General features: G+C 40.6%; 1 protein-coding gene across 1 annotated transcript in view; it reads right to left on the reverse strand.

Annotated features, from left to right (window-relative positions):
- The window catches only part of ALPK1 (alpha kinase 1), a 150,174-nt gene that overhangs the window by 73,059 nt on the left and 50,320 nt on the right, over positions 1-26,795 (reverse strand). The window contains exon 4 of the mRNA XM_083174538.1: positions 7,561-7,715. Within this exon, the coding sequence (XP_083030664.1) occupies positions 7,561-7,715 (155 nt within the window). The remainder of the gene's footprint in view (positions 1-7,560; positions 7,716-26,795) is intronic.

Raw genomic sequence — 26,795 nt, forward strand, 5'->3', positions numbered from 1 at the left:
TATTTTCAAGATCCCATAATGTATTGCAATTTGATACTAACGATGGGCTTAGTTAATTCTAAGAAGGTTCTCCTAATGTAACTTCCATACCTCATCCCATACTCAACTGTTGAGCTACCAGTTGCATACCTATCATTGCCAGACCAAGGGGGTTACTCTGGTTGACACGCAGCACTGTCTACGCCCCCCTTCGCAGGCCGAATTCGCATAAAGATCCATTCGCAGCCCAAGTGGAAACACCACCAGACCATCGATTGATGTGGAAGGTACACGCAAAACTAAGACACTCTGCTGTAGTTGCACAGAAATGTTAGAAAGGGGTAAGGAGGCTATGGATTGAATAAAGACAAAATATATGAAGTTATTTGTGCACTGTATAAAGGGGATGTTATTGAGGTTGTGAAGGCTATGAGGGCAGTTCCAGAATTTGATAAGCTTGCCTAAAGAGGGGAGTTTTCAGGGAACGCTTGAAGGTTTGGAAACTAGAGGAAAGTTTAATTGTGCATTAGAGGAAATTCCACAGAGTGAGTGCAGCTCAAAGAAAGGCCTGAAATCTTCAATAGGAGCAATTAGTAAGTATTATTATTATTATTCTTAACAGTTTCTTATATAGCGCAGCAGATTCCGTTGTTCTTTACAATTGTAGATAGTGATAAAACAAACTGGGTAACAACAGACAGACTTGAAGGTAAGAGGGCCCTGCTGCAAGCTTACAGTCTATAGGGATATAGGAGGGAAACACAAGGACAGGCACCAGTAATAGCATAGCAGTCCCACCAAGTTACAAGTCCAGAAGAAAAGCTATATAATACAAAAGTACCTCAGAGGATTATGCGTGTAGAACTTAACTATGATAGGCTTGCCTGAAGAGGTGAGTTTTCAGGGAACACTTGAAAGTTTGGAGGCTAGTGGATGAGAGATACAGATCTTGTACAGAGCAGAGAGGTCAGGTTGGTTTTGAGATAAGAGAGGAGATGATGTATGGTGTAGTTTTGCAAATAGCCTTGTCTGGAAGTCAAAGTATTTTTTTTTATATATTCTTTATTTATGTTTTACAAGTATAAGGAAAAGGCAATACAGCTTACAAAATACTTGTCTAAAAGCAGTTGCAACATTCCAAGACAATAAACAATATCAATGCAATAAAAACTTTTTTTTTCTTGTAGTTTCACAGTTATTTGCTAAGATAAAGAGAGTTCTGTAGCAACTGAGCAGACTAAGCAATCTACTTATACATTACATTTCAGTATTTAGCCAGGTAGAGAGTTCCATTAGGGGGGGTATAATGCCAAAATAATAAAAGGGGGGGGGGGGTAGCAAGGGGGGTAGGTGCAATAGGAGTGATGTGGTTATGTAAACAAGTTATATAAGCTTGGTGAATCCGTCGGCTCAGAGTTCTTCTCACTCTGGGTTGGGGTGTGTCTAAGGCTACCAAACAGGACTACGGGGAATCGCTTGGCATATGACTTTTGTATGTAGATGAGGACTTAAACTCGAGCCATGGTAGCCATGTGGCCACATAGTCAGACTGCTTATCTAGAGCTGAGTAGTAAATATCCTCCATGGCTCCGTAAAAGTCCACCCTTTGGAACCACTCCCATATAGTTGGAGGTGATATTGACCTCCAGTGAACCGGCACTACCACTCTTGCCGCATTGTTGAGATGCTTCAGGAGTGAGCGCCTGTATTTAGCAAAAGGTATGGTGGAGTGGGACAGCAACCAGAAGTCAGGCTTATCTGGTGTTTGGAATCCCAGGATCACTGAGGAGAGCTGCACCACACTATCCCAGAATTTCACAATCTTAGGGCAATCCCACCATATGTGGATCAGAGTCCCTCTCAGAGTTGCATCGCCAGCACATAGGGGATACTGAGGGAAAGAATCTGTGTATCTGAGGCGGACATCTGTACCATCTGGTTAACAACTTATATTGCGTTTCCACTACCTCTAGACTGGTAGAGCAGCGGGACATATTTGCACAGTGTTTCTCCCACTTTATATGTATACCCCTTGGGGATAGATCAGAGTCCCAAGCCGTACAGAAGGCGGGGGTGTCAGTAGAGTGGGACTGCAATATGATTTTATAAATTGCCGACACTATATGTGATGGTTCTGAGGACTGTGAACATATTACTTCAAACAGAGTGGGTCCTTTAGTCAGTGAGATGGTGGTTCTTTGCGAGTGAATGAAGTGTCTTACTTGAAAGTAGAACCATGTGTCAGACTGTAAAAGTGCCTTGTCCTCCTTTAAATCATTAAAAGGTTTAACCGTCCCTCCTGATGTCAGGTCAAGTATTCTGGTCAGTCCCCCCCCCGACGCCATCTGCGTGCTATACTTTCTAATGTCCCCGGACTGAATTCTAGGTTGTTAATTATCGGAAGAAGTAGAGTGTCCGGTGAGGTGAGACCCAATTTATAACGTACCAATTTCCAAAGATTCAGAGTTGGTTCAACCGTAGGGTAAGTCAAAGTATTTTATATTGAATACGTTTAGATCTACTTTCTAAACTATACTGAAGAAGTATCCACCACATGAGGTGGTCATCTACACCAGTAACTTTTTATATAAACTGGTGCTGATATTTTTTTTTCCTTATTGACCTTATAAATATGTTTTTCATTGGTACACAAATTCACTGTGCAACCTGCACTTCCATTAAGACAGATGTACAACCCCACATGAGCAGGAAGCTGTGCTGTGCCTTGTATACAATGACATTCCTGAACTCTTATTTAAGCTGCATTAGACCTAGGTGCAGTAAATCTGTACTGACCGAAAAAAATTCAATATATCTGCCATCTGCAATATGGACTATGAGGATCAAAGTTTCATCATTTCCCCAATACCTTTCATATGGCTAGTCGGTGAAGTTGTTATTCCTTTTTAGGCTAGTCTTGCTTTAATAACTGTGAACTATAAATTTCTTCAAAAGATTAAATGATACTTCAAAGTGGATGAGAAGGAGAAGGCAGCGCCTTGTTGATAAAGTATGAAACATTTACACTTCCCAGGGTCCTGTGACCAAGGGGGAAGGGTGCAGAACACAGGGAGAAAGCTAGTGAATAGTCCAGAGCTAGCATGAGGCAAGGATTTCAGGTCCTTATAGTCTCTGACCCTGTGATGTGCTTTGTTTAACAGGGGCAGCTGCAGTTATCAACAGATGTTTCGGCAATAAATAATTGGTATCATCTCAGAAAAGGCCCATCTACCTGTGGAGAGGGCATAATGCGGAAAACACTGCTTTGCTATTCTAGCCACATTAATCTCTCATCTATCCAGGTTTCTTGGGGCATTTCCTGCAGGTGCTCATTCTGGAAGAATCAGGACTGTACCCTTTTAAGTTAAGAAGCTTTGCAGGGGTCACAGAAAAGGTCAAAATACACCATAAATTTCTGTCTGAGGTCACAAAAAAAGGCAAAATAAAATGACAATACAGAATTAGTCTAATGTTGGAACATAATCAGCCAAATGTAAGGGGCCGGCTTCCTTCTAATGGCATGCCGTGCACACACACAAAAGATTCAAGTGCTCATGTTGAGCTTGGCTAGCTTTTACTTAAAAATATATCGCTAGAAAGAGAGCCTGTGTAAAACAAGTTAAGGTGCCCACAGACGCATCGTATGCGTTTTGTACTTTTTAAGCACAAATTGCATCTTATGTACAATTATTGGATGGTGTTTATGGGCATGTGCGATGCGCGTTCCCGGGAGCCCGATATTGTATGTCTAAAAAAGTACGTGCTGCACGTACTTTTTAGACTACATCTGAAATTTAACATTACAAACATGGGTTCATCCCATCGCATCGCATGCTTTTAAGTGCACATTGCATAGCAAGCTGGAAGAAAAATTGTATAGAACCATTGTACAGTCAAAAACGCATAGCACAGTACAATTGTAGCGTCTGTGGGCACCTTAACAATTTCGTGCATGTTTTTATTATAAAGGTTAGCTCTTGTGAGCAGTGACAATAACCCGTTGTACTCCCTATGTAATTATGTAATCTGAGCACTGTAATTATATATATATATATATATATATATATATATATATATATCAATAAACTGTATATACTGTAGATATACTGTATATAGCTATAAATATATATTTATATAGAAACATAGAATTTGATGACATATATATATCTATATATATCTTTAGAGAGATGTACAGTACATATATGTTACAAAGTTATGTATTTATTGGCATTAGTCTGCACCAATGATATCCATTACATACAGCATAATGTAACAAATAAAATATGGAAATAATAAAAATAACAAAAAAAAGCAACAAACTGTACTTAACATTTTTTCTCAATATTGCACTCTAAAATAAGGATCAAATCACAAATAGTGAAATAGCAGAGGTATTCCGCAAGTGCGATATGATGCCACAGTTGTTTGCAAAATGAGAATGATACATCAAATGTGCATAGAATAGCAAATGATTCTGTTGCACAGAACAAGATAATATACCTAAGCAATGCAGATTTGATGCTACGATCTCTACAAACTTCATCAAAAGACTTTGTTTTGCAGATGATATTTAAATAAGTTTATAGCGTTAACATTTTCTACAGCATCTTCAGATGGCATTGGTTTCCAGGAAAAGGGATCCAGGTTAAGACAGCAGATTGCTTCGGATCCCTCCTCCCCTGTTTTTCACACACATGCGTGACCCAGTGAAGTGCGATAAGGCCAATGGCTTGAAAGCACTGGCTAGTATTATAGACATAGCTTATATCTGCCTCAACTCTGGTCTGGTCCATACCTGGCTACTTGCAGGCTTGCTCTTTCCTGGAGGGAGTAATCAAGTCCTTCAGCAGGGGGAATTTAGAAGGCAATCTGGGGGTGCAGCAATGCTCTGGCGTACACCTAGGAAATGGTGGCATGCATTTAAATCTTACGGGGGAGCCGGCGCCAGCAGCGCACCTCATTTCAGTGCATACCATTGAAGGTGTAAGGGATGTTGCTTGCTGTGATGAAGGCTCATGTTATAGACAAGCTTAGGGGGAAATCCAATTAGCCGCAGACTTATTTATGGCAAAGTATACCTAATTCTCAGTGGTACATCAAAATATAATTTAAAGAAATGGCTATGGTAAAGTATTGGGAGGCAGAACTTGCACCCCTGTCACGCTAGCAGTGGCACCAGCTGGAGTGTAACGGAGGCTAGGTGCCTTGATGTAAGGTTTTTGCATAAACGACAGAAGGGAGTGATGCAATTGGATAAAAGAAAACCAGTTTTAATAAAGATACTGTAATACAGGAGATGAATAGTGGCACAAAGGTAATACTGAAGATATGCGATAACCAAAGTCAATGATTTATAAAAGTTATTGTAAAGTTCATGGTGGGTGGAGCACGAGGTTGATATCTGAAGATGGCTTGAAGTGTAGATTGGATAATAAACGTAAACTTGAATAATCGAACTGAAGAATATACTTGGAAAGATGATTGGATTGATGATTGAAGAATTGAATGGACGATTGGATGGTTGGACGATTGGATGATTGGACGATTGGATGATTGGACGATTGGAATCCGGAAGGAAAAATAGCAGGCCTGAATGGCTGTGACCAGGAGGGTTGCAGGTGAAGTGACCGTCAGGTGAGGAAAAGGGTGATCCCCTTTGGGGGGCTAACCTTGTCCGGACCGTAGAGGCGGCAGCAGGGTCCTGCAGGCGGATGGTCAAGTACAGCAGGCAAGCAGAAGGATTCCTCTTGGAGATACCTGGCAGGCAGCAGCGCTGTCAGTAGGAGGGAGTCAGATGTCTAGGGAAGGACATCATTGTACTGACTGACTCATAGACCTAGTCAGTCAGTATTTATCAGGAGGGCTGCACTGCAATTGGTTAGAGCTGATTGGCAGTGCAGTCCCTTTGGAGAAACCAGATGGCCGCCGCCTAGGGGCGGCGACAGTTCCCAGCCTGCAGGAAGCATGTGCAGCAAACTCCAGGCTGTGTCTCCAGCAAGGCCCAAACAGGCACAGAGCATCATGGAGCCTCAGAGGTAACCATAGTATGGGAGGCATGGGTAGCAGCCATGGTGGTCGTGACAACCCCAATACATTTCTACAATACAAGGAGCGCTACAACTTTACAGAGAAGTCTCCAGAAAATGGAGAATAGACGTACACCATTAAGTAAAATGAAGCTTGGGGCCAGTTGTAAGGTGGTGCAAGTACGGTGGCTACCCTGCGGGCGTTTGAGGCATGCTGCCAGCATTTTTCGGCATCTCCCATGAAACACAGGCATTTCCCGGCCGTTGGTAGAGAGGGCCACTGATGTCATCCTTCTCCCCACGGCCTTTGAGTTATGTCTCACTCAGCACTGAGTAGGGGAAAAATCAGTCGATGCTGAATGATTGGTAACCATAATAATTGTAATAACTACAGTAACTACAGTAGACACGTGTACAACATTTATATACTATAAAAAGTACTGTTTGTTGCAAAACACTCTGAGTAGAACTATAGATGACACCGTGTAAAGCTGGGTACTCACTGCGCCGACTTGGCAGTAGACATGCCATTGCAGGTATACATATAAACTTATTGACCGGTCATTCAATATGTCTGTCCTGACATTCAGCTGGGCAACCATTTCAACTTCCCCACCCAGCTATGTTATCAGTCCTAGAGCCAACCCTAACAACTTGATGCCCTAGGCAAAATTTGGGCTGATGCCCCTAGCACCGGTGCTAGTTCCGCATCTGACCCAGCAGCACAGATCGCAGAAGCAGCCAGCAACCCCCATCACTGTATGCCAGAAACAACATTAGCATTCCCACCACCATATTGTAAACAGGGACATGGGTGTGGTCTTGTTGGCTACAGGTGGTGTAACCTTAATCACTTTACATCAATTGATAGGGTCCCTTATTCACATTACATCCCACAGTAGTACCCGTTTACCTTAGACCTCTTACTACTCAAGTAGTGCCCCTTATTTATATTACATCACACAGTAGAGTCCATTATTCACACTACACCTGCCCATATGCTCCTTATCCACTCATATAGAACCCCTCTGCCCTCTTCCAGCAAAGAACACCTCACCCAGCAGCATAAATCACAGTACCACCCATCACCCCTTACCAATACAATATGTAAGTTAACGATGCCGTTTACAGACATATCGAGAGTACACACCCACCGATATATCGGCCATTTGAGCGCCCAGTGTGTACAGAGCATAACGATTTATTCATTGAAATGTCATATGTATGGGGAGATTTAAATATATTCAAAACTAGTGTGATTTGGATACAGAGCAGAATAAGTTCTGTGAAGAAGATTGACGGTTAGATTTAGTTTGCCTTTTTGTGCATTTTTGCTTATTAGTTTTTTATTTTTTTATTGAGTAAATGCCTATTACAACTGCTGAAAAATGTTTTGATTACCTCTGGTACATCACAGTACCGACCCTTTTTCTTACACATGTATCATACAGCTTTGCATTGTCAGAGTTACCTGGTGTTCTCTAATTGTTATAGGTTTTTATTTCTTTAAATACAAACAATAATGTGAACTTATAATAAAAAAGACAGTTCATACCAGTAAGACATTCAGCCTTGGATTGATAATATCCTGTAGGTTTGTTTTGTCTTCTGGGCCTACAGCCTGTTTATATTGCCACCTTTCTGGCACAAAGGGCCACTTCATTTCCTTTGCCTCCTGAATCAGAGTCCTCAGATCGTCTGGGATAGAAGCTGAAAAAGGTCAAAGTGCATGTTAGAGTATCTCCGGAACATTAAGACACAATTCATCTGCCAGTGTTGTACTGTGCTTGCCATATAAGAGCACCTTTCTTTCTTATACACCTTTGTGCACTTGCTACACATTGCTGCCTTTTACCAAAACACTAATAATAAGAGAATGTCTGTCAGTTGAAGTCCTATACAATTCTGCCCTCAAGCTACATTAGAGCAATCGAGCAGTAAATAGGTTTTTAGTGGGAAGAAAAACATTGAGATAACTGTCCTCTTATCAGGAAGTAAACCCATCAACTCTGTAAACAATAGGAGATGGGAAATCCATTTTCACCTACTAACAAGATTTCTTTTCGATGTGTAGCACTTAACAATATAGCTTGAGGCATGATATATGTTCATGTGCTAGCATCTATGGTCATTTCCAAGTCTACAGCAACTCACCTGTTAGCCCTTACACACATAGCGATCCCCGGGCATTTTCTAAGCGATCTCACTAGGGGCCAGATGCATTAAGCTTTAAAAGTGATAAAATGGAGAGTGATACACGGCCAGCCAATCAGCTCCAACCTGTTATGTCACAGACTGTGTTTGAAAAATGTCAGACAGGAGCTGATTGGTTGTTTATCACTCTCCATTTTATCACTTTTGAAGCTTAGTGCATATGACCCTAGATCCCTTAGAAAATGCCCCTACTTCGCTCCGTGTGTAGGTGCATAGCGATGGTGTGTTGGAGCCCCAGCGATTACTACCTAGCACACTGGATAAAGCTAGTTAATTGCCGGCGTCAGGATCAGTTTTCTCACAGAGAACACTGGTCCAATGCTGCGCAGTGCTGTGTACTAAACGATGCTAGATCATCTCATCTCCTCGTGTGTAGGCCCCTTAAGCTCTGACTTTTGTATTTATTATTAATAAATTGTGGTGAAAATAGTGAATTTCATGCATTAGGTTAGGCCAAAGTGTTTTAAATCCACTCCCCAAGACATACAATCTACTTGCTGGATCACAGATGTATTCATTACTGCAATGGTTCCCGAAACATGGTCCTCAAGGCATTCCAACCGCTCAGGTTTTAGGGATATCCAGGTTTAGGTACAGCTGACATAAAAAGTACCTCAGTCAGTTTGATTATATCATCCATGCACAACAGGGATATGCCTAAAATCTGGACTGTTGAAGTGCCTTGAGGAATGCGTTTGGGCACCACTGCATTACTGAATGAAAATTCCAGATACTGGATTTTATAAGCACTGCTTGAAGAGAATTGGCACACAGAACTGGCTCTACTATTAGGCAGCTGTCTAGAGGCTCCAGAAACGTTAGTCCTCTTTGCTTTGAAGGGAATAAACCTTCCAAAAATGGAGTTAGATTACATTAAATTCATGCATAAAATCTTTCCTGGTTTGAAAGCACTCAAGAGTTAAATAGTTCCTGGGTTGTTGATCGTCTCCGGCTGTCACTGGTTTTGCAAGCATTAATCGTATTTCCTACTGTCACTGGTTTAGCAAGCATTGAAGCCAGTGATGAGAGCATGATGATTCAATTCCCCAGAAAGGGGTATAGAGTAGTGGCATTTCTGCTTTTTGAGTCAAGAAACTCTCATCATCTGCTATAAGAGCATTGCAGACAAAATCAAGTCATTCTGCTCAAATGAGAGTGTGTCGGGAAAGGAGAAGTGTGACCGATTGCTAGGAAGAAATACATCATTTTCATTAGGAGGAAACTTGCAACATGGTATCAAGATAAATGAACATGCAACAGTAGTCTGTAAGTATCAATTTTGTTTGCAAGTCTAGTCTGGGGAGAGTTTCAGTGTAATCTTCAATACAGGCAAATTTCTTGCAAGTGACAAATATATAATACTACAAAGCAGATGCTTCGAAAGCTAGTCTGCTACCTTGAGATTGTCTCTGTTTTTGTTCATGTGTGAGAGAGAAAGAAATGTAGTTTCACTCCATGCCAACAGATGGCAGTGTTTCGGAGACACACAAATGGACACTAGACATGTATATAGATGATATATGTAGGACTGTAACCTGAGTGAGGGGGTTAAACCCCGATAGCTTGTACATCAATACAATCGTTTTTGAAATTGCTGAAATTGCCTCTGGAGTGCCATTACTTTTGGACTATTTGGATTTTTTCTATTTGGCCACCGGGGCCAGTTGTTCTTGATTGATTTGGAGTGCGGCTGAATTGGACGCATATAATTCTGTTGGGTGTGGTTTAATAGATCTACATTAAAATAGAGACAATCAACATGCAAAAGGTTCAAATGGTTGATATGGAAAAGGTAGACCACAGAGAAGGTCAACAAGGTCAACATAGAAATGGTCAACAAGTTTTTTTTTGTGTCATATTGTATGTTTCACCAAGTTTGAGCCAAATGAGTGGAAATGTGTAACCTCAAAGGCTCGCTTTGCTCTCCATGCTTCGGGAAAGTTTCACTTCACCATTGCTGCGCTTGGCACAGATTATTATTCCCAGTCGAAGTACACATGGGTGGTAAATTATGAAAAAGAAAATAAAACACACTAAATTATTTGGGGCAGGTGTACTGATCCAGCTTGTGGAAAGTCCACTCATTGCTCTCCTGGCTCAGTACTAGAACCACCCACAAGGATTGTGTCACAACCACCATGAAGATAACATCCCACAATTCCCCTGAAAAACTGTTCAACAAATAAACATAATTCTTCATTGGTAAGATGCACTCAATCAGGTTTGTACACTTGTTCCTACCAGTGTCATATGTCTCACTACATGGCCTCCATTAGCCCTTTACGGCATACTTCCTTGACTAAACCCTTATGTGCACACCTCCAAAACCATCTGGAAAGACGGCCCATTATAGAAGTCAAATCAGACGTAATTATTAAAATGCAGTATGGGGTATTGTGTAAAAATAGTCAAAACGCGCCCTTTTCCACAGCAGCCTGAATAATTCTCCAGCCGGTTCAATCGGCCGGCAAACAAATAGTATAAAAAAGAGGGAATTTGGAAAAATATATAACACAGGCGCATAGGATAGGGTTAGATGTTAAAAACAGCAGACCAATCCAGTGCTTTAAGTATTGTTATAAGTGAATTATTTCTACTTTGTTGTTGAACAATCCTACGTTAAAAAATTATTTGCAAAAAAATAAATAAAAATAGTCACTCACAAGAAGTCCGGCATAAGTATAAAGATCAGTCCATCCCATTTAATTGAAACCAAGGTGAGAGGGGTTAATCTGCACCTTCCCTCACACTTCTTTCCGTGGTTAGCAGTGCAATGAGATGTGCACTGACTCCCAGCCAGCCGTGGTCCCGGCTTCCAGGCTGAAGATGAATCCGTGCACTTTTTGTGGGATAGAGAGAAAACAGCGGTCCCGCGGCTTCTTGCGGCTCCGTTTAAAAGTGGGTAAAAGATTAAAAGTGACCACGTCCACCTGCCAACGCGTTTCGATCTTTGTCAAGGCTCCTTTGTCTAGCCATCTAATCCAACATACTGTACCTCAAAACTGCACCAACACATGTCCTTGACCTGTCACCATATAATATATTTTGCTTCTCTGAAGAGGGTTGTCTCTCCTGAAGTCAGAATTTTGAAAAAAAATTCCACATAGGATTTCCCCGCAATCCATACTTGACATGCATTCATGGCTCCGCCTGCAAAGGATGGGCTCAATTGGTGATTATTGTATACACCAACCAACCCATCCATAGGACCACACTTAAAATGACTAAAAAAGCACTCCTTAGCAGGGAAAACTCCCTATGAAAGTAAAGCCCTGTAAAACCCAATGAGTACCATAAGCCAATCTGGTTATCCTTAAGAGGTATGATAATGTAAAATTCAATTCCCCCGCCCCCTCCCCCCCCCCCCCCCCCAACACACAATCAAAAGTAGTGAGAAGCATACTCTAGGGACAGCTCATACTGGGAGCACCAATGCTATTTATTGGAAATGCTTCAAGTATTTTATTTTCTGCTGATACAGCTGTCCCAATTGTAAACAAATATGTCACACAAGAGGAGCTGTACAAAGCAGTGAAAACAGTAGAGATTTGAGAAGTAAAGAAGTTGTCTACAGCAACCAATCAGCTTTGACATAACATTTTTTAAGAGTATTCTATAAATATACAGTATATATATATATATATATATATATATACATACACACACACTGCGTGTTGGTGTCCGGCACTCCCCGCTTACAAGGTGCAATATAGCTGCCCGGGTGCCTTCCTCGTGGTATGCTGACCACAAATATTTTCTCCCAAAAAAGCAGGCGTCACTCCAGGTATTAACCCTTCGTCAGGACCATAGGAAATTACAGCTATATTTTGCTGTGATTTTCCTATAGTCCTGACGAAGGGTTAATACCCGAAACGGCGTAGACCGTGGAAGTAATAAACTTCACTTGATTTCTTGCACCTAAAGACCTGGAGTGACGCCTGCTTTTTTGGGAGAGAATATATATATATATATATATATATATATATATAGAGTCCTGGGGGTGCGGCGGCACTCAGAATAGAGAATCTATTCTGAGTGCCGCCGCACCCCCAGGACTCTATATTAGACAGGTTGCTACTGTCTCCACGGAGGGCCCCAGCTTATTGGAATTTACCTCATTTTCTCCTACACTTTGGAGTGCCGCCACAGGATTGCATATATATATATATATATATATATATATATATATATATATATATATATATATATATATATATATATATATATATATATATATATATACAGGGCTATTTTTGTGCAAGCTCCAGCAGGAACTGTGGCCCTTATTCTAGCTAACTCTTTCTGACAAAATATTTCTTAGATGGACAAAACCATGTGCACTGCAGGTGCCTACATGTCTGAACAGAATTTGACCTTTTGGAAAATTCTACTTATTGTCAATGTTTGTGGTTATTGATAACATGGGTAGCTCCCTCCTACCAATATCTCCATTCCCATTTAAATTAAGAGCCATTAAATGCCTCTCTAGTAGTTTGACAATCTTAGCCATCCAATACTGTGATCTAGTTAAACCCTTACTATTACTGGAATAAATCCCAGTGCCACCCAACCATTCTGGCTCAGCTAATGACTGATGCTCACCGTAAGCAGCTCCGCTAATTTGATCTACTGCATTTACTAGACGGTCAATTGAGTGAACCAGGGAACACTCTATTTCTGCTTCATCTTGATGCTGATCTAAGATCTTTGTACTATGGCCATTACCATCTGGAAGAGAAGAAATGTTAACAAATTCTTGAGATAATGATTAACTGGCCGGTAGAGAACGGTTTATAGGAAAGGGAAATTGAATAGGGACTACAGGATTCTGATAGCACCTATGTTAAAGGAAGTATGAGGAGGGCAGGAAAAAAGGGAGGTAGACTAAAGGCGCACTAGAAGTGTAAAGGCACAGAAATTTTGGGATAGCGAGCAGTGTGAAGAGATGGGAAAGAACAGCCTGGCAGAAATAATGGAACCCCTTGCTGTTGGTCTGCTTCTCAGGGACTATGCTTCAGTGTCTAATGCACCTGAAGCATAATCTGCAATAAATGCAGGGTTATCGGGGCTAATTGAATAGCCCCAGGCAAATCCATTTACTGTGGTAATTTACCATTGCTAATTGAATATCGCCTTTTTTCTGAATAACCCAAATGCATTGTATGTATGTATGTATGTATGCATACACAAGCATACGTACATATAAATATATTTTTATAACAATTAGAGACAAAGAAAAGAAAAACTCTGCATCTAGAAATTTAATGCAATGTAAGAAGTACAAATACATGAATTCGCTTTTGCACGCAAGGTAAATCAGAATCAGAATCAACTACAGTATATTGGCCATGTTTTGATTAGCATTTTTTTTTCCAATTGGTTTCTGGATTTGCATTAGCTTGCACTACATTTTTCAATTGGTGGATAGCTAACGGAAAGAAGCTTCTTGCGGTTCTAGACATCTTGGCAGAGATGAACCTGAAGTTTCTTCCTGATGGAAGGATGTTGAACAGGTTATGTCCAGGATGCAGCTTGTCTGTCGCTATCTTCCACACAGGCTTCTTGACCTTGGCTAAGTACAGATCCCCTACAGGGGTCAGTCCCACTGATCTTCTCCACTGCCCTCATGACCTTTTGTGGTCTTCATTTGTTGGTCTTGTTTAATCCACCGTGCCAGATTGTGATGGAGGAGCATAGGACGGACTCCACGATTGCAGTGTAAAAGACGTGCAGCATCTCCTGTCGAATGTTAAATTTTCTAATTTGCCTCACGAAGAACAGCCGCTGTTGGGCCTTTTTGACAGTAGCGATTTGGCCCCCATTTGAGGTTGTGGGAAATATTTGTCCGTAGGAATATTACTAGTGGGACCATGGCATTTGGTTTCTTTCTTTAGTACACCACCATCTCAACTGTTTTGGTGAGGTTTAGGTTGAGGTTGTTCCTGCTGCAACCCTGATGTACACCGAACCACCCGCTGCGTGCTCTGGGCCGGCGATGAAGGTAGGCTCTGGGGGGAGCTCCATCTCAGCATGGCTGCCCTGTTTTGTTCAGTTATTAATTTTTTTCTTGGGGGGGGGGGGGGAGTAATGTGGGGAGAGACATGGGGTAACAAGTAGTTTGCTTGAGCTGCATGGATCCAAGGCAGCGTTCTGTTGCGCCAAAATACACAAATACTGTACAGCTCTATAGTTACACTTTGTTACAATTTTCAGCTAGGACAGCACCTCCCTAATATGCACATCTCTTTTTATTTGCTGTGATTTTGGTTATGAATCAGCCTCTTTAAATATTTGGTTGTCTATAGATCTTGTGTTCAGAGGTGTGTCATTGGTGTGATACTGAGATGTGTATTTCATTTTTGGAATTTACTCTCAAATGCGGAGTGACCCCTTCAAAAACTAAAACGTGTTCTTTCACAAAAAAAAATTATAAATAGCTTTCATTGCATATGAATGGCAGTAAAGACCTAACAACTATACACAATTAAAAGGGAATAACTACTGTTTTTATATGAGCTAATAAAACAGACCACCCAAAGGGAACACTTATATGAGAAGGATGAAGGATAAGTTTCCAAGAGAGACATTATCACATGAATAAAAGAATCCACATACAAATGCCTACTGCAAGAAAGACTACTAGATGGCTTGGGGTCAGAAAAATAAACAGAGGCATGACTCTTCCTGTGCACAGAGCAGTATGATCTGTTCAGTCTGTGCCTAGCCAGCAGAAAGTATACAAGGGATACAACACACAAGTGTCTCTTATGCTTGCATACAAGTGGACGGTCAGCTGTAATTACAATTTTCCACAGGATTATAATATTTAATATGTAAGTGCAAATAAGTTGAATATTAGATATTATATTGATAATTCTGGGAAGATGGTACACACAGATTTTTGAAATTTGATTGAATTTTTTGTCAAATAATTTGTGCCAACAATTACACAATAAAATGTATATTACAGTGTGACTACGGAGACATCCATTTCATAGGCTGTGGCAATATGGAGAAATGTACCAGCTTTGAGTGTTTTCTCAGATATTAAATAATAATTTGTTCATCGCTGTAAATGTCAGCAACACAACAAAGAACTTACGTTTTAGCACCATTCGTCAATCTGTTTATGGCATTCAACTCTAAAGCTGGGTACGCATTAGATGATTTTCGCCAACGATATCAGATAGTGTATGCGCACTGTATCGTTAACGATGTGAGCTCCCGCGGGTCATTGACAATGCCCTCTGCCATCCTGCATGTACAGATGACAGAGGACATTGTTAACAAGGGCCATGCTTAGCTGGATAAACATTAGCCAATTATCATTAACAATGTTTACTACAGTTGAACATATGTCATACAGTAATCACATATGTATTAGCATAAGCAAATAGTAATACAAAGCAAAGCTCTCCTGATAAGAGCTGCCCTTTGTGATCAGCGCCGGTGACTGGACTTCTAGGTGAATGACCTATCAGCCACTGGGAGGGATCCAATCTGACAGCACATTGCAGAAAAAAGCCCATAAGCATCTATAGTGTAATGCCAGCTATAGTAACCCATGCACCAAAGTCTGGCATTGCTGCGTATAGCATATATATAAGAAAAACCCAGAAAATCCTGCCCTATATGCTTTTCTGTTCTGTATAGAAAAACTGCAAATATATGCTACCAATATTTGTCTCCAAATTGATAGTACTGGATAATCATCATTAACTAGATCTAGATCTTTACAGCTAATCCACTAACCCAATAAACAAACTGTTCAAGCTGTGTGGCATGTACAAAATGATACCACTAATTGCAGCAGCTTCATGGTAAATGACAAAGAAACAAAACACTACCGAGAATCTTATTATGTATCGTATCATATGTTATGGCCCTCATATATTGAGGTTGGATATATTTTGTTGATAAGATCATTAAAGTGACCTGAATGTTGACGTGGTCAATGTCGACATTATAAGAATGATTATAAGGACAAAAAAAAGATTCCTGGTCGTCTAGCAGTGTCTAACCTTGTTTGGCAGGTCCGTTGGCTCTAACAATATATCTTTCAAGTCCAATGGTCGGTTGGTGACGGCTTCTAGCATCCTGATGTAAGTACTTAACGTATCCCTTCCCCTATGGAAAGCAGGGCATGCTGTGGCACTACAGCTGTTGTGAAACTACAAGTCCCAGCATACCTTCCCTCTGCCGGTAAGGCATGCTGGGAGTTGAAGTTTCACAATAATTAGAGGGCCACAGGATGACAGGACCTTTCTAGTGCCTAACCATAAACCTCCACTAACCATCTAATTGTAACCCTCCACTCCTGTAGCCTAGTCCTAACTGTAATAATTCTTAAAATGATGGGATTTAACATGACCATTAAGAAGCAGGCAGTTTTGTCCGTAAAATATTACATAGATACATATGTAGTTAAGTTCAACCTACGTTGTTAAGGTGCATGATCTATTTGCTTCAACCTTTATATAAACTAAAATCTGATTTAATTATGTACAGATTATGATTTTTATTTGTACCCCTGGATGTTTTTGCCCAATAGATGATTGTCCAACCTTATTTTAAATAAATGTATTGTCTCTGCCAACACCACCTCTCCAGGAAGAGAGTTCCACAATTTTACTGCCCTGACCGTAAAAAAGTTTTTTTCTTTTAAGGTTATAAAATCTTCTCTCCTCTAGTCTAAACTCATGTCCATGTGTCCTAGAGTCCTTTCTCAAAGCAAAAATGGTGCTTGACAATTCGTTATATTGGCCCCTGTTATATTTGTACATGTTAAGCAAGTCTCCCCTTAAACCTCTCTTTTCTAGCGTAAACAATCCCAATTTTTCCAATCTGTATTCATAATTCAATTTCTCCAACCCTTTTATTAACTTTGTTGCTCTTCTTTGGACTTTTTACAGTTCTATGATGCCTTTTTTGCAGTACGGGGCCCAGAATTGTACTCCATATTCTAGGTGTGGTCTGACCAATGCTTTATTAAGAGGCAGTGCCATGGAAATTTATGAGCACTTTACCCTGGTGAGCCAATGTGAACTGATGTCTGCCTATCCTGTATTACAATATATTTCAATAAATTTAAGTGAAAGAAGGTACTCTCAATTGTTTGGAACTGCTCCATGACAACTCACTACTACTAGAAATAGGTTCCTGGATTTCTCTTCTTTTGGCAAACACTACCAATTAATGAAAAAGTGAGAGAGTGCAAGTCAGGTATGGTTATAGTGACAGATAAATGTAATGCTATTTGGACATCTGCACCAAACGGGATCCAAAAGAAGGTTTCGAGTGGTTTAAGCACACTGCCCACTTAGGATATAAGTCACAACACCATTGACAATATGCATTGACAAACAGTGGTAGTTTTGAAACGTGTCCATGGTATGATTGACTTTATTGAAGGACTTTAAAGAAACTGTCTTCAACACTCATCTTAGTGGGTATCAAGAAGAGGTTCCAGAGAAAAACGTGCAAAGGCCGCTTTTATAGCCAAGCAATATACTAATCACTGGTAAGAACCCAACCTATTTTCTGTTTATTAAATGTATGTGTTATTAATAATTATAAATTTACATTTCAACTATACTTCTATTGGGTATAATACGTGGAGAAAACCTTATTTGAAGACTTACCGACGACATCATAAAAACATGTACATGATGCTTCCCAAGTCAATGTTATTTAAGCGCATTACCGTTTTGGGCACCACAAAAGCTCAGAGAAGGCATGTTCCCATATTTTATTAAATCACTCCAATAGCACAGTGTGTCCATCAAGCTGCTGTAGAACTACATATCCCAGCATTCCCAGCCACATATTTGCTATTAGGGCATGATGGGATGTGAGAGCCATAGCAGCTGCAGGGCTGCATGATAAAAATCCCTTCTCTACAACATTCCATTACATGGTGTAACATTATTGTATTTTTTTCTTCTGTGTTTCATACAACTTCAATAATCACTGGAATGAGTACAAACCAATGACAGGAAGTCTATTACCAGTGAACTAAAGAAACCTTTCTATTCCAAGAGTTTATAACATAAGCTCAATGGGGTTAATAAATCACTATACTGAATGTGTACATTTCTCAATCAAGGGTGTCATTATATCCCTACTGTTTTACTCTATTGTATTCTATTTCTAGGAATTTCTTTTCATTCCATATCCTTAACCAGAATACCAGAACATACCTCCCAACTGTCCCGCTAAACGCGGGAACCTCCCAGTTTTTGGGGACGTTCCCAAGTCCCTCCCGCAGGTGAAAACGGGGGGTGCAGCCTAATTTGCATAAGCTGCGCCCTCATTTGCATACGCCACGCACCCTTTTTGGACGCTGTCCCTATTCTTCAGTTGACAAAGTTGGGAGGTATGCCAGAATGTGCTGATGTTCTGGCTGAAACATGCTGCTTTTATATTTGAGGTTTTTAGTTTACTGAACTGGTATCTACTTATTCATTATACGGTGTACTATGCTAACACACAGCAAGATGGATTTTATTATTTACATCACTAAATATATTTTTGTCAGCAAATAAAAATAAAAGAATCATTTTATTTTTTCGGTATCACAAATATTTAATCTATACAGGTTGAGTATCCCTTATCCAAATATCTGTTATCCAAATTATTCTGAAAACCATAGTCTTCAAAATGTACTGTTATTTTTTAGTTTTTTGCTAAAAACTTACTGGGTAGGTCTGTAACTGGCTCTACTGGGGAAATGATATGTATTTGGCACTAAATATGTGCAAGGACATGATTGCCTGGCATTCAAATTCAGTGTCTGAGATAGGACACAAACTTTGTTTCATGTTTTAAAACCTTGTTTAATGCACAAATAAAATATAATTGTGTGTATTCCCGACCAATCCAATCAATAACGTTTAATTATGCCACTATGATTGTGCACTTTAAACGTGAGTCTAAATAATTTCAATCAGTAGCAGTCATCATTTTAATTGGATGCATGAAAAAGATTTGTGTACCGCTGGAGGATGGTGTATTCCTATAGTTGTGGAAGTGTCCTCACAATGAAGCGGGTTTTGTAATCCAAAATTTTGCAGGTGGTGGTATCCCAATAGGCTTGATGTTGGCAGTGGATAACTGGATCAGAACATGGGGTGGTGGTAGAAGAGCTGGTTCAATGCGGGACATCCAAGGTGTACCTCTATAGTCCAGAACCTTGGAATAGCCGGTGCTCTCCTAACACATTATCAAAGGTGTAGCACTCAGTGTTAGGTCTGGGTTTTTATACCACTAGACAGGAAGTGCTCTTTACATCGTTATTCAATTACTCAATTGATCCATCCAATTAAATCATATAACATGCTTCGATAATATATAAAAAATATATAAAAAGTTTATTTAGAGAGGTAGACCTAATGTTTATAAATTAAAATAGCACATATACCTTAAAAGGTTGAAAGTTAGCGCTGTAAAGTCACTGCGCTCTTCATGTGCCCCACTTCCGGTCATTGGAGCGCACGGCGCGCTAGATACGCGAGCGGCAGCGGGGTCTGTGTGGGTGCCGGGCGCCAGCACCCCGACTGGCATATACTGATATGCTGCTGCTGCAGTGCCGCTGCCCACGCGCTGGCTGAGCAGGCACGGCCATGACAGACAGTCACTGACTTGCCTGTACACAGAGCCAACCATTGGCTGCTGTGAACAGGATGGGCGGGAGCCGGGACGATGGGCGGACGGACTCAGGCTGGTGAATGGGCTGCCGGATGAGCGGGCATGGCCCCAGCTTAACAATGCGGTGGGTAAGCAGTGCAGCATGAGTCTCCCGTCAGCAGCTCGTGATACAGCAGCTCAGTGATTCAGGCCAGCCGGTGCTGTGCATACTCATTAGTCAGCATGAAATTCCCAGGCTCGGTCCTGGTGTCAGTCTCCCTGTTTGTGGCAGAGAGAATAATCGCCCTATATATAAGCAGCACATATAGCTCGGCTGAGGACAAGATTTGCCAGTCCCTGACTCTCCTCTTCTGCATCCTACCCTGTGTGCTAGTGCAGATCAGCCTCATCTTCATCCACAGGGACCTGAGCAGGGACAGACCACTGGTGCTGCTTCTGCATCTACTGCAGCTGGGACCCATAGTCAGGTGAGGATGTGGTAGATGGGTAATGTTCTTAGAATCTTTCTATAAGGTTACTAAAGTATTTTACTACACACTAGTGTGTGTAGTATTTGTGTGTGTTTGTATGTTTGTGTGTATACTGTATGTGTCGAGATGGGATACTTTGTTTACAGATCCATGTGACACAGGATCTTTTTGGGATAATCATCTGTGGATCATCAGTTCAATAAAAAGACAGTATCATTGTTTTCCTCTATATGATCACCTTTTGAGCACTTGTATGTAGCTTTGTCATGTACTGTACTTTTCTCCTATGCCTTGTAAATCCTAATTAGACGTCATTCAGTTACATTGCTACTCTTAGCTGCACCTGAGGTCAGGGTTGAAACTAGGATTGCAGGTGACCAGGTCAAGGCAGTAATTTGGTGCCCCCCACTACCCAAAATAAAGTCAGTTTCTGTCTATTAGTAAATGCAGTCTATATATCAACATATGGAACCATAATAATTATATAAATTATATAAGGACCAGTAGCACTCACTTATCACACTCACTGGCAGTGGCAGCCTAGCTAGCTTTTTGCTGTACGCAGCACAGCAGTGGAAGTGCATGACACACAGCGTGGCCTCCGCTCCTTGTCCCTCTCCTCTCTGCACCTCCAACTACTGGCTCTTCCCCCTCCCACGTCACATGCACGGCGTGACAGAGGGAAGAGAATGGCAAGTTCCGCCACACCTGACTGGGACCTTGGGCAGCTGGCGGCGGGAGGAGCTCAGCAGCCCGTGCACAAATGCCCTCTAGTCCAGCGCCAGGGTCGCATTACTCCCTAGCCCCCCCCTACTAGTTACGGCCCTGTTGAAGTATATGTGCACTATTTCCCGATAAATTAGTCTGTACATTTTGCCATACAAAAACCAAAATTTGGACTTAAAATCTGAATTCCGAACTGCAGGAAGACCACACCAGGACCTGATTCAGAGTTGTAATGGGCATCACAGTGTGGGGCATAATGTGTAATGGGCATCATGTGTAATGGGCATCATGGTGTGGGGCATAATGTGTAATGGGCATCACGGTGTGTTGCACAATGTGTAATGGGCATCACGTTGTGGGACATAATGTGTAATTAGCATCACGGTGTGGAGTATCATGTGTAATGGGCATTATGGGGGGGCGCCAGGAACTTTTTTGGCAGGGGGGAGCTAAATTTATAGTTACGCCACTGGGTGTGAAGCTGGCACAAATCTTGTGGACACTTGGAGTGGTCCTGGTTGAATTGATCAATAGATGGACACCAAAAGGTTGACATGCAATAGGTCAACATGATAAAAAGGTCGACATGCAAAGGCCGACATGCAAAGGCCGACATGCAATAGGCAGACATGGTAAAGTTTGCAATGAGTTTTTCACTATTTTTTCATACTTTACCATCTATGTGGACTACAAATGAGAAAGTATACTGAGCGAAGCGAGGCACCAGGTCTGTAGCATGGCGACATTGAGACAAAAAAGTGAAAAACATATCAACCTTTTCACGTGTGGACCCTTTGACAAAGTTGACCTTTTTCATGACAGCCTATTGACCATGTCGACCTATTGACAGTCTATCTAGACACTTTCAATTAAATTTTCCACACGCACTTGTACTATGCTCAGTTGGGGCCTTATTCTAGTTCACTCTTTCTGACAAAATCCTTCTTAGATGGACAAAACCATGTGCACTGCAGGGGGGCAGATGTAAAATGTGCAGAGAGAATTAGATTTGGGTGAGTTATTTTGTTTCTGTGCAGGTTAAATACTGGCTGCTTTATTTTTACACTGCAATATAGATCTCACTTTGAAGTAAAACCCACCAAAATAAAATTCTCTCTGCACAAGTAACATCTGCCCCCCTGCAATGCACATGGTTTTTTCCATTTGAAAAGGAATTTGCCTCTAAGAGTGAACTAGAATAAGGCCCTAAGGGAGGAACTAGCGACTCCTCATTATTGATAATTCACTATCATCAGGTAAGGTACCGAAAGACTGGAGAATAGCAGAGGTAATGCCAATATTCAAAAAAGGAAAAGGGATGACCGAGCTAATTACAGACCGGTGAGCTTAACATCAATAGTGGGTAAAATATTGTAAGGATTTTTAAGGGATGGTATCCTGGATTATTTAGACCTTCATAGTTTACTTAGTATTAATCAACATGGGTTCGTGAAAAATCGTTCATGCCAGACAAATTTACTAGGCTTCTATGAGGATGTCAGCAAAAACCTTGATAATGGAAACAAAGTAGATGTGGTCTTCCTAGATTTTGCAAAAGCTTTTGATACAGTACCACACAAGAGGTTGATAAATAAAATGGAGGACCTGGGATTAGGGGCAAATATCTGTAGATGGGTAGGGAACTGGCTGTGTAATAGAGAACAAAGAGTGGTTGTGAACAGTGCCGTATCAAATATGACATCAGTACTAAGTGGAGTGCAACAGGGTTCGGTACTAGGGCCCATTTTATTTAACATATATATTAACGATATTGGGATGGGGTTACTCAGCAATGTATCCATCTTTGCTGATGACACAAAATTGAGTAGAGTTATTAAATCAACAGAGGATGTCTTCGCACTTCAAAATGCTCTTAACAGATGAGTAGGCTAAAAAGTGGAAGATGAGGTTCAATGTGGATAAATGCAAGGTTATGCGCCTCGGAAGACATAACCAGTGTGCTAGTTATAACCTAAGCGGGGGAGGCATTGGATGTTTCAGTACTTGAAAAGGATCTAGGCGTCCAAATAGATAACAAACTGGGGTGTAGTGCTCAATGTCACATAGCAACAAAAAAGGCCAACAGAATTCTAGCATGTATTAAAATGGGCATGGAAACTAGGGACTCAAAAGTAATTATGCCACTGTACAAGGCATTGGTTAGAACTCACCTTGAATATGGAGTACAATTCTGGGCCCCACACTATAAAAAGGACATCATAGAATTGGAAAAAAATCCAAAGAAGAGCAACTAAGCTAATCAGGGGAATGGAGAATTTAAACTACGAGGAGAGATTGAGCAATTTGGGACTATTTACACTAGAGAAGAGACGTTTAAGGAGGGACGCTCAACATGTACAAATATATCAAGGGCCAATATAAGGAATTGTCAAACACGCTTTTTACTGCAACAAAGGCACGAGTTGATATTAGAAGAAAAAAGATTTTGTTCCCTCAAAAGAAAACATTTTACGGTCAGAGCAGTCAAACTGTGGAACTCTCTTCCTGGAAAAGTGGTGTCGGCAGACACATTAAATACCTTTAAAATAGGGGTGGACAAACATTTATTGGTTAAAAACATCCAAGGGTACAAATAAGAATCATAATCTGTTTTTAAAATTAATCATATTCTGTCTTAAACAAGGGATAAGCTATTAAAACCTAGGTTGAACTCAATAGACTCAAATTTTATTCAGCCTTATCTACTAGGTAACTTATCCGGATTATTCATGTAGCCAAAAAATATGGACAAGCCTATTTAATGAGACCATTTTTGGACAGATTTTCCGCTCATACAGATTTGAATTTGTTTAATGTTGAATATGCATCTGCAGGAAAATAGTCAGAAATGGCTGCATGTGTATCTGCGACTTTTTCGCCAATCCACGTGTTTTCCGACAGTGCCCATTTTTGCAACACTCTAAACTGTTGAATAGATCGAATGTAATTTCGACTGAGAATTGACGAAAGTGCAAATATGTCAGACTATCGAATATAGTGTGGCAATAGTTTTCTACACCACTCACATTTACGTTTTTGCTATGCCCAGCACAAAAAGTACATTTATTTTTTACTATAACCAGTAAGTATTTGGTGAAGTCTGATGCACTGAATCACTACTATATCAGAGAACCAGATGATTTAGCCATGGGTTATTTATTATTAGAATTCTAAGAAAATGGTCTAAAATCTGCCATTAAAAAAGGTGGAACAGAAGCCACACCCCCTAGTCAGAAATATGGCAATGAATAAGGTGGTAATCCTAGATTATTTTTTATAAGAGCACACTATAATGCTCATTAAGGGCTTAAGGTGCCCATACACGTACCGATCCTGGCGGTGCGATCTGTGCTTTGAGGTGCGCGCTCCCGCGGCATCTCATTGCACAGTACAAAAAGTATGTGCTGCACATACTTTTTGTACTTGCTTTTCATTGCATCGCATTGCATGCACAAGGCATGCAATGCTATTTTAGCCCAGAACGCACGCCGGGATTGGTGCGCGTATGGGCACCTTTATAATCTTATTTTTTTTCTGCTGGGACAGATTACTACTAGTTACCAGCCCTCAAAATGAGGGAACACTAAAAACAGTAATGTTAGCTCTGGTGGCAATGCTTGCTCCAATGGACCAGCACTTGAGTAAATTGGGTTTTTGGGTGTTTTTTTACCTGCGCACTGAATCTCTTATGTTTGGCTAGCTGCTTCACATAAAGGTTGACTGATTCCGCTTAGACTTGCAGGATAAAAATTTTTGCGGAGCACAAACCAAGAAAATTGTATCCAGCACTTGAGTAAGATGCCATCTAGTGGCTGTTGACACGTTAAACACTTGAATCTCCCCCCATAAAGGTGAGGAGCAGTATTAGCATTTTGTTATATAGGATTTTCTGTTTTAATTATTAATATTACTTTATTGTTATTTATTTAAACTTCCTATGATTTATAAAAACAAAGAGTGTTTAGGAAACTGTGCAGTCATAATTATGTAATTGTTATGGCAACCTGTTTGGTGACCAACTCATTTTAATTCCTGCTTTAAAGGAAATTTAGAAACAAAGAAGGATTCAAAGCATCGATAGGATGTAAAAAACTACAACTATTCCTTTTTTTCCATATAATCTTTTTTTAATATTTACCAGTAAGTTCAGTGGTAAATAAATTGGTTAATAAGTATGGGACAATAACGTTAATAGACAGCTGCTCTGTTTGTGTATGTACATGACTATAAAGGCTGGAACACTTTTTAAACAATGTAGCAGAAGTATACATGATTTCTGTACATTTATGGATAATATAATGAAATCTGTGGCATCTGAGGTCAAAGTGGGGGAAGGGCTTGTGCAATATTGAAAACAAACTGTTATGTTAATGATGTCAAGAGAAATGTTGGTTTGGAAAACACAGGTCATTATTAAATTAGTAGCAAATAAAAGGGATTGATGGTATGGAGTAAAACAAAAGCCTTTCAGTTTGTGTGTGACTGGGCACTAAAGCCACAGAGTTGAACGTTAGTATTGCGAAGGCAGGACACCTGCTTGTGGAGAAGGGACATCGGACTCAACTGCCTTACATCAATCTCCTGAAGCGGAATACCCAATCCCCGGCTATTAATTCCTCCATCACCATTTCATCAACAAGCTTAATTGTTGAGGTTTGATTATGTGCCTCAGTCTTAACTCGCTACTGCTCTGCTGATATAGAATACATGACAAAATCAGTCATAAAAGTATATTCATTTAGCATAAAAACATAAATAGAAACCATAAGTCTATATTATGGCTATTCATTTATTGTTTTGTTTTTATTTTTTAATATAGGCCTAGTTAACACAAGAGTAGTATTGATAATTCTATTTTGCAACAATGATTTTGGTAAATCTTTATGAAATATCATTTAATATTATAGTGGAAGCAAAGATGGAACATTTTAGACAATAACACTATACACCGTATAAACTGGCACATACATAGGCATAATTGCCTTTAGGAAATAATCTGTAAATAAGGGTCAAGTAAACCTAAAATGCGGAATATACTGGATCACACTGGTTCAGAGCCTGCACTATCTCATTTAATTAAAACCCACAACTTGTAAAACTACAGGAGTTTGCTCAACTACTTTGCACAATGGCACTTGCTTGTAAATGGACCGAAATAACCACATTTCAGAAGGTAATGGAAAAGGAGCTGAATTCTTCTCCACCTTTGATGCGACAGATCGTGTCTCATCACTATAGTTTGTTATATGATCATGCACTTTGCCCCTTCTAAATGTACATTGGCTGGGAAACACATTTCTGGGCACACTTTTGTGCACTACAACATGACAACACTTGCTCTCTTTGGGCCAGATGTACTGTATCATTACATCTCAGGCACGGTGTAAGAAGCTAAAGGCCTAATTCAGACCTGATCCCACATCGGCTGATTATCGATGGACTGCACATGCGTACAATGCTGCGATGAACCCCTGCAACTGATTCTGTTCGCTGGCCGTCCGCAAGATGATTGACAGACAGTGGGCACGTGGGGTGGAAACTGACCATTTTTTGGGGAGCGGCAAGAAAAACGCTGGGTGTACCTATAAAAACACTGATGCGATCAGGAAAAATGCAGGTGTGCCAAAGCCTGTATGGGGAGGGTTTGTGAAGTCAGTAGTGGGCTGGATATGCCTGTATTCATCGCAGCCGCCAAGTCAGTCCTGGGCTACGTGGCAGCTGCAATGAGTTGTGG

The sequence above is a fragment of the Crinia signifera genome, chromosome 1 (assembly GCF_055691185.1).
Source record: "Crinia signifera chromosome 1, ASM5569118v1, whole genome shotgun sequence".
NCBI classification, from domain to species: Eukaryota; Metazoa; Chordata; class Amphibia; order Anura; family Myobatrachidae; genus Crinia; species Crinia signifera.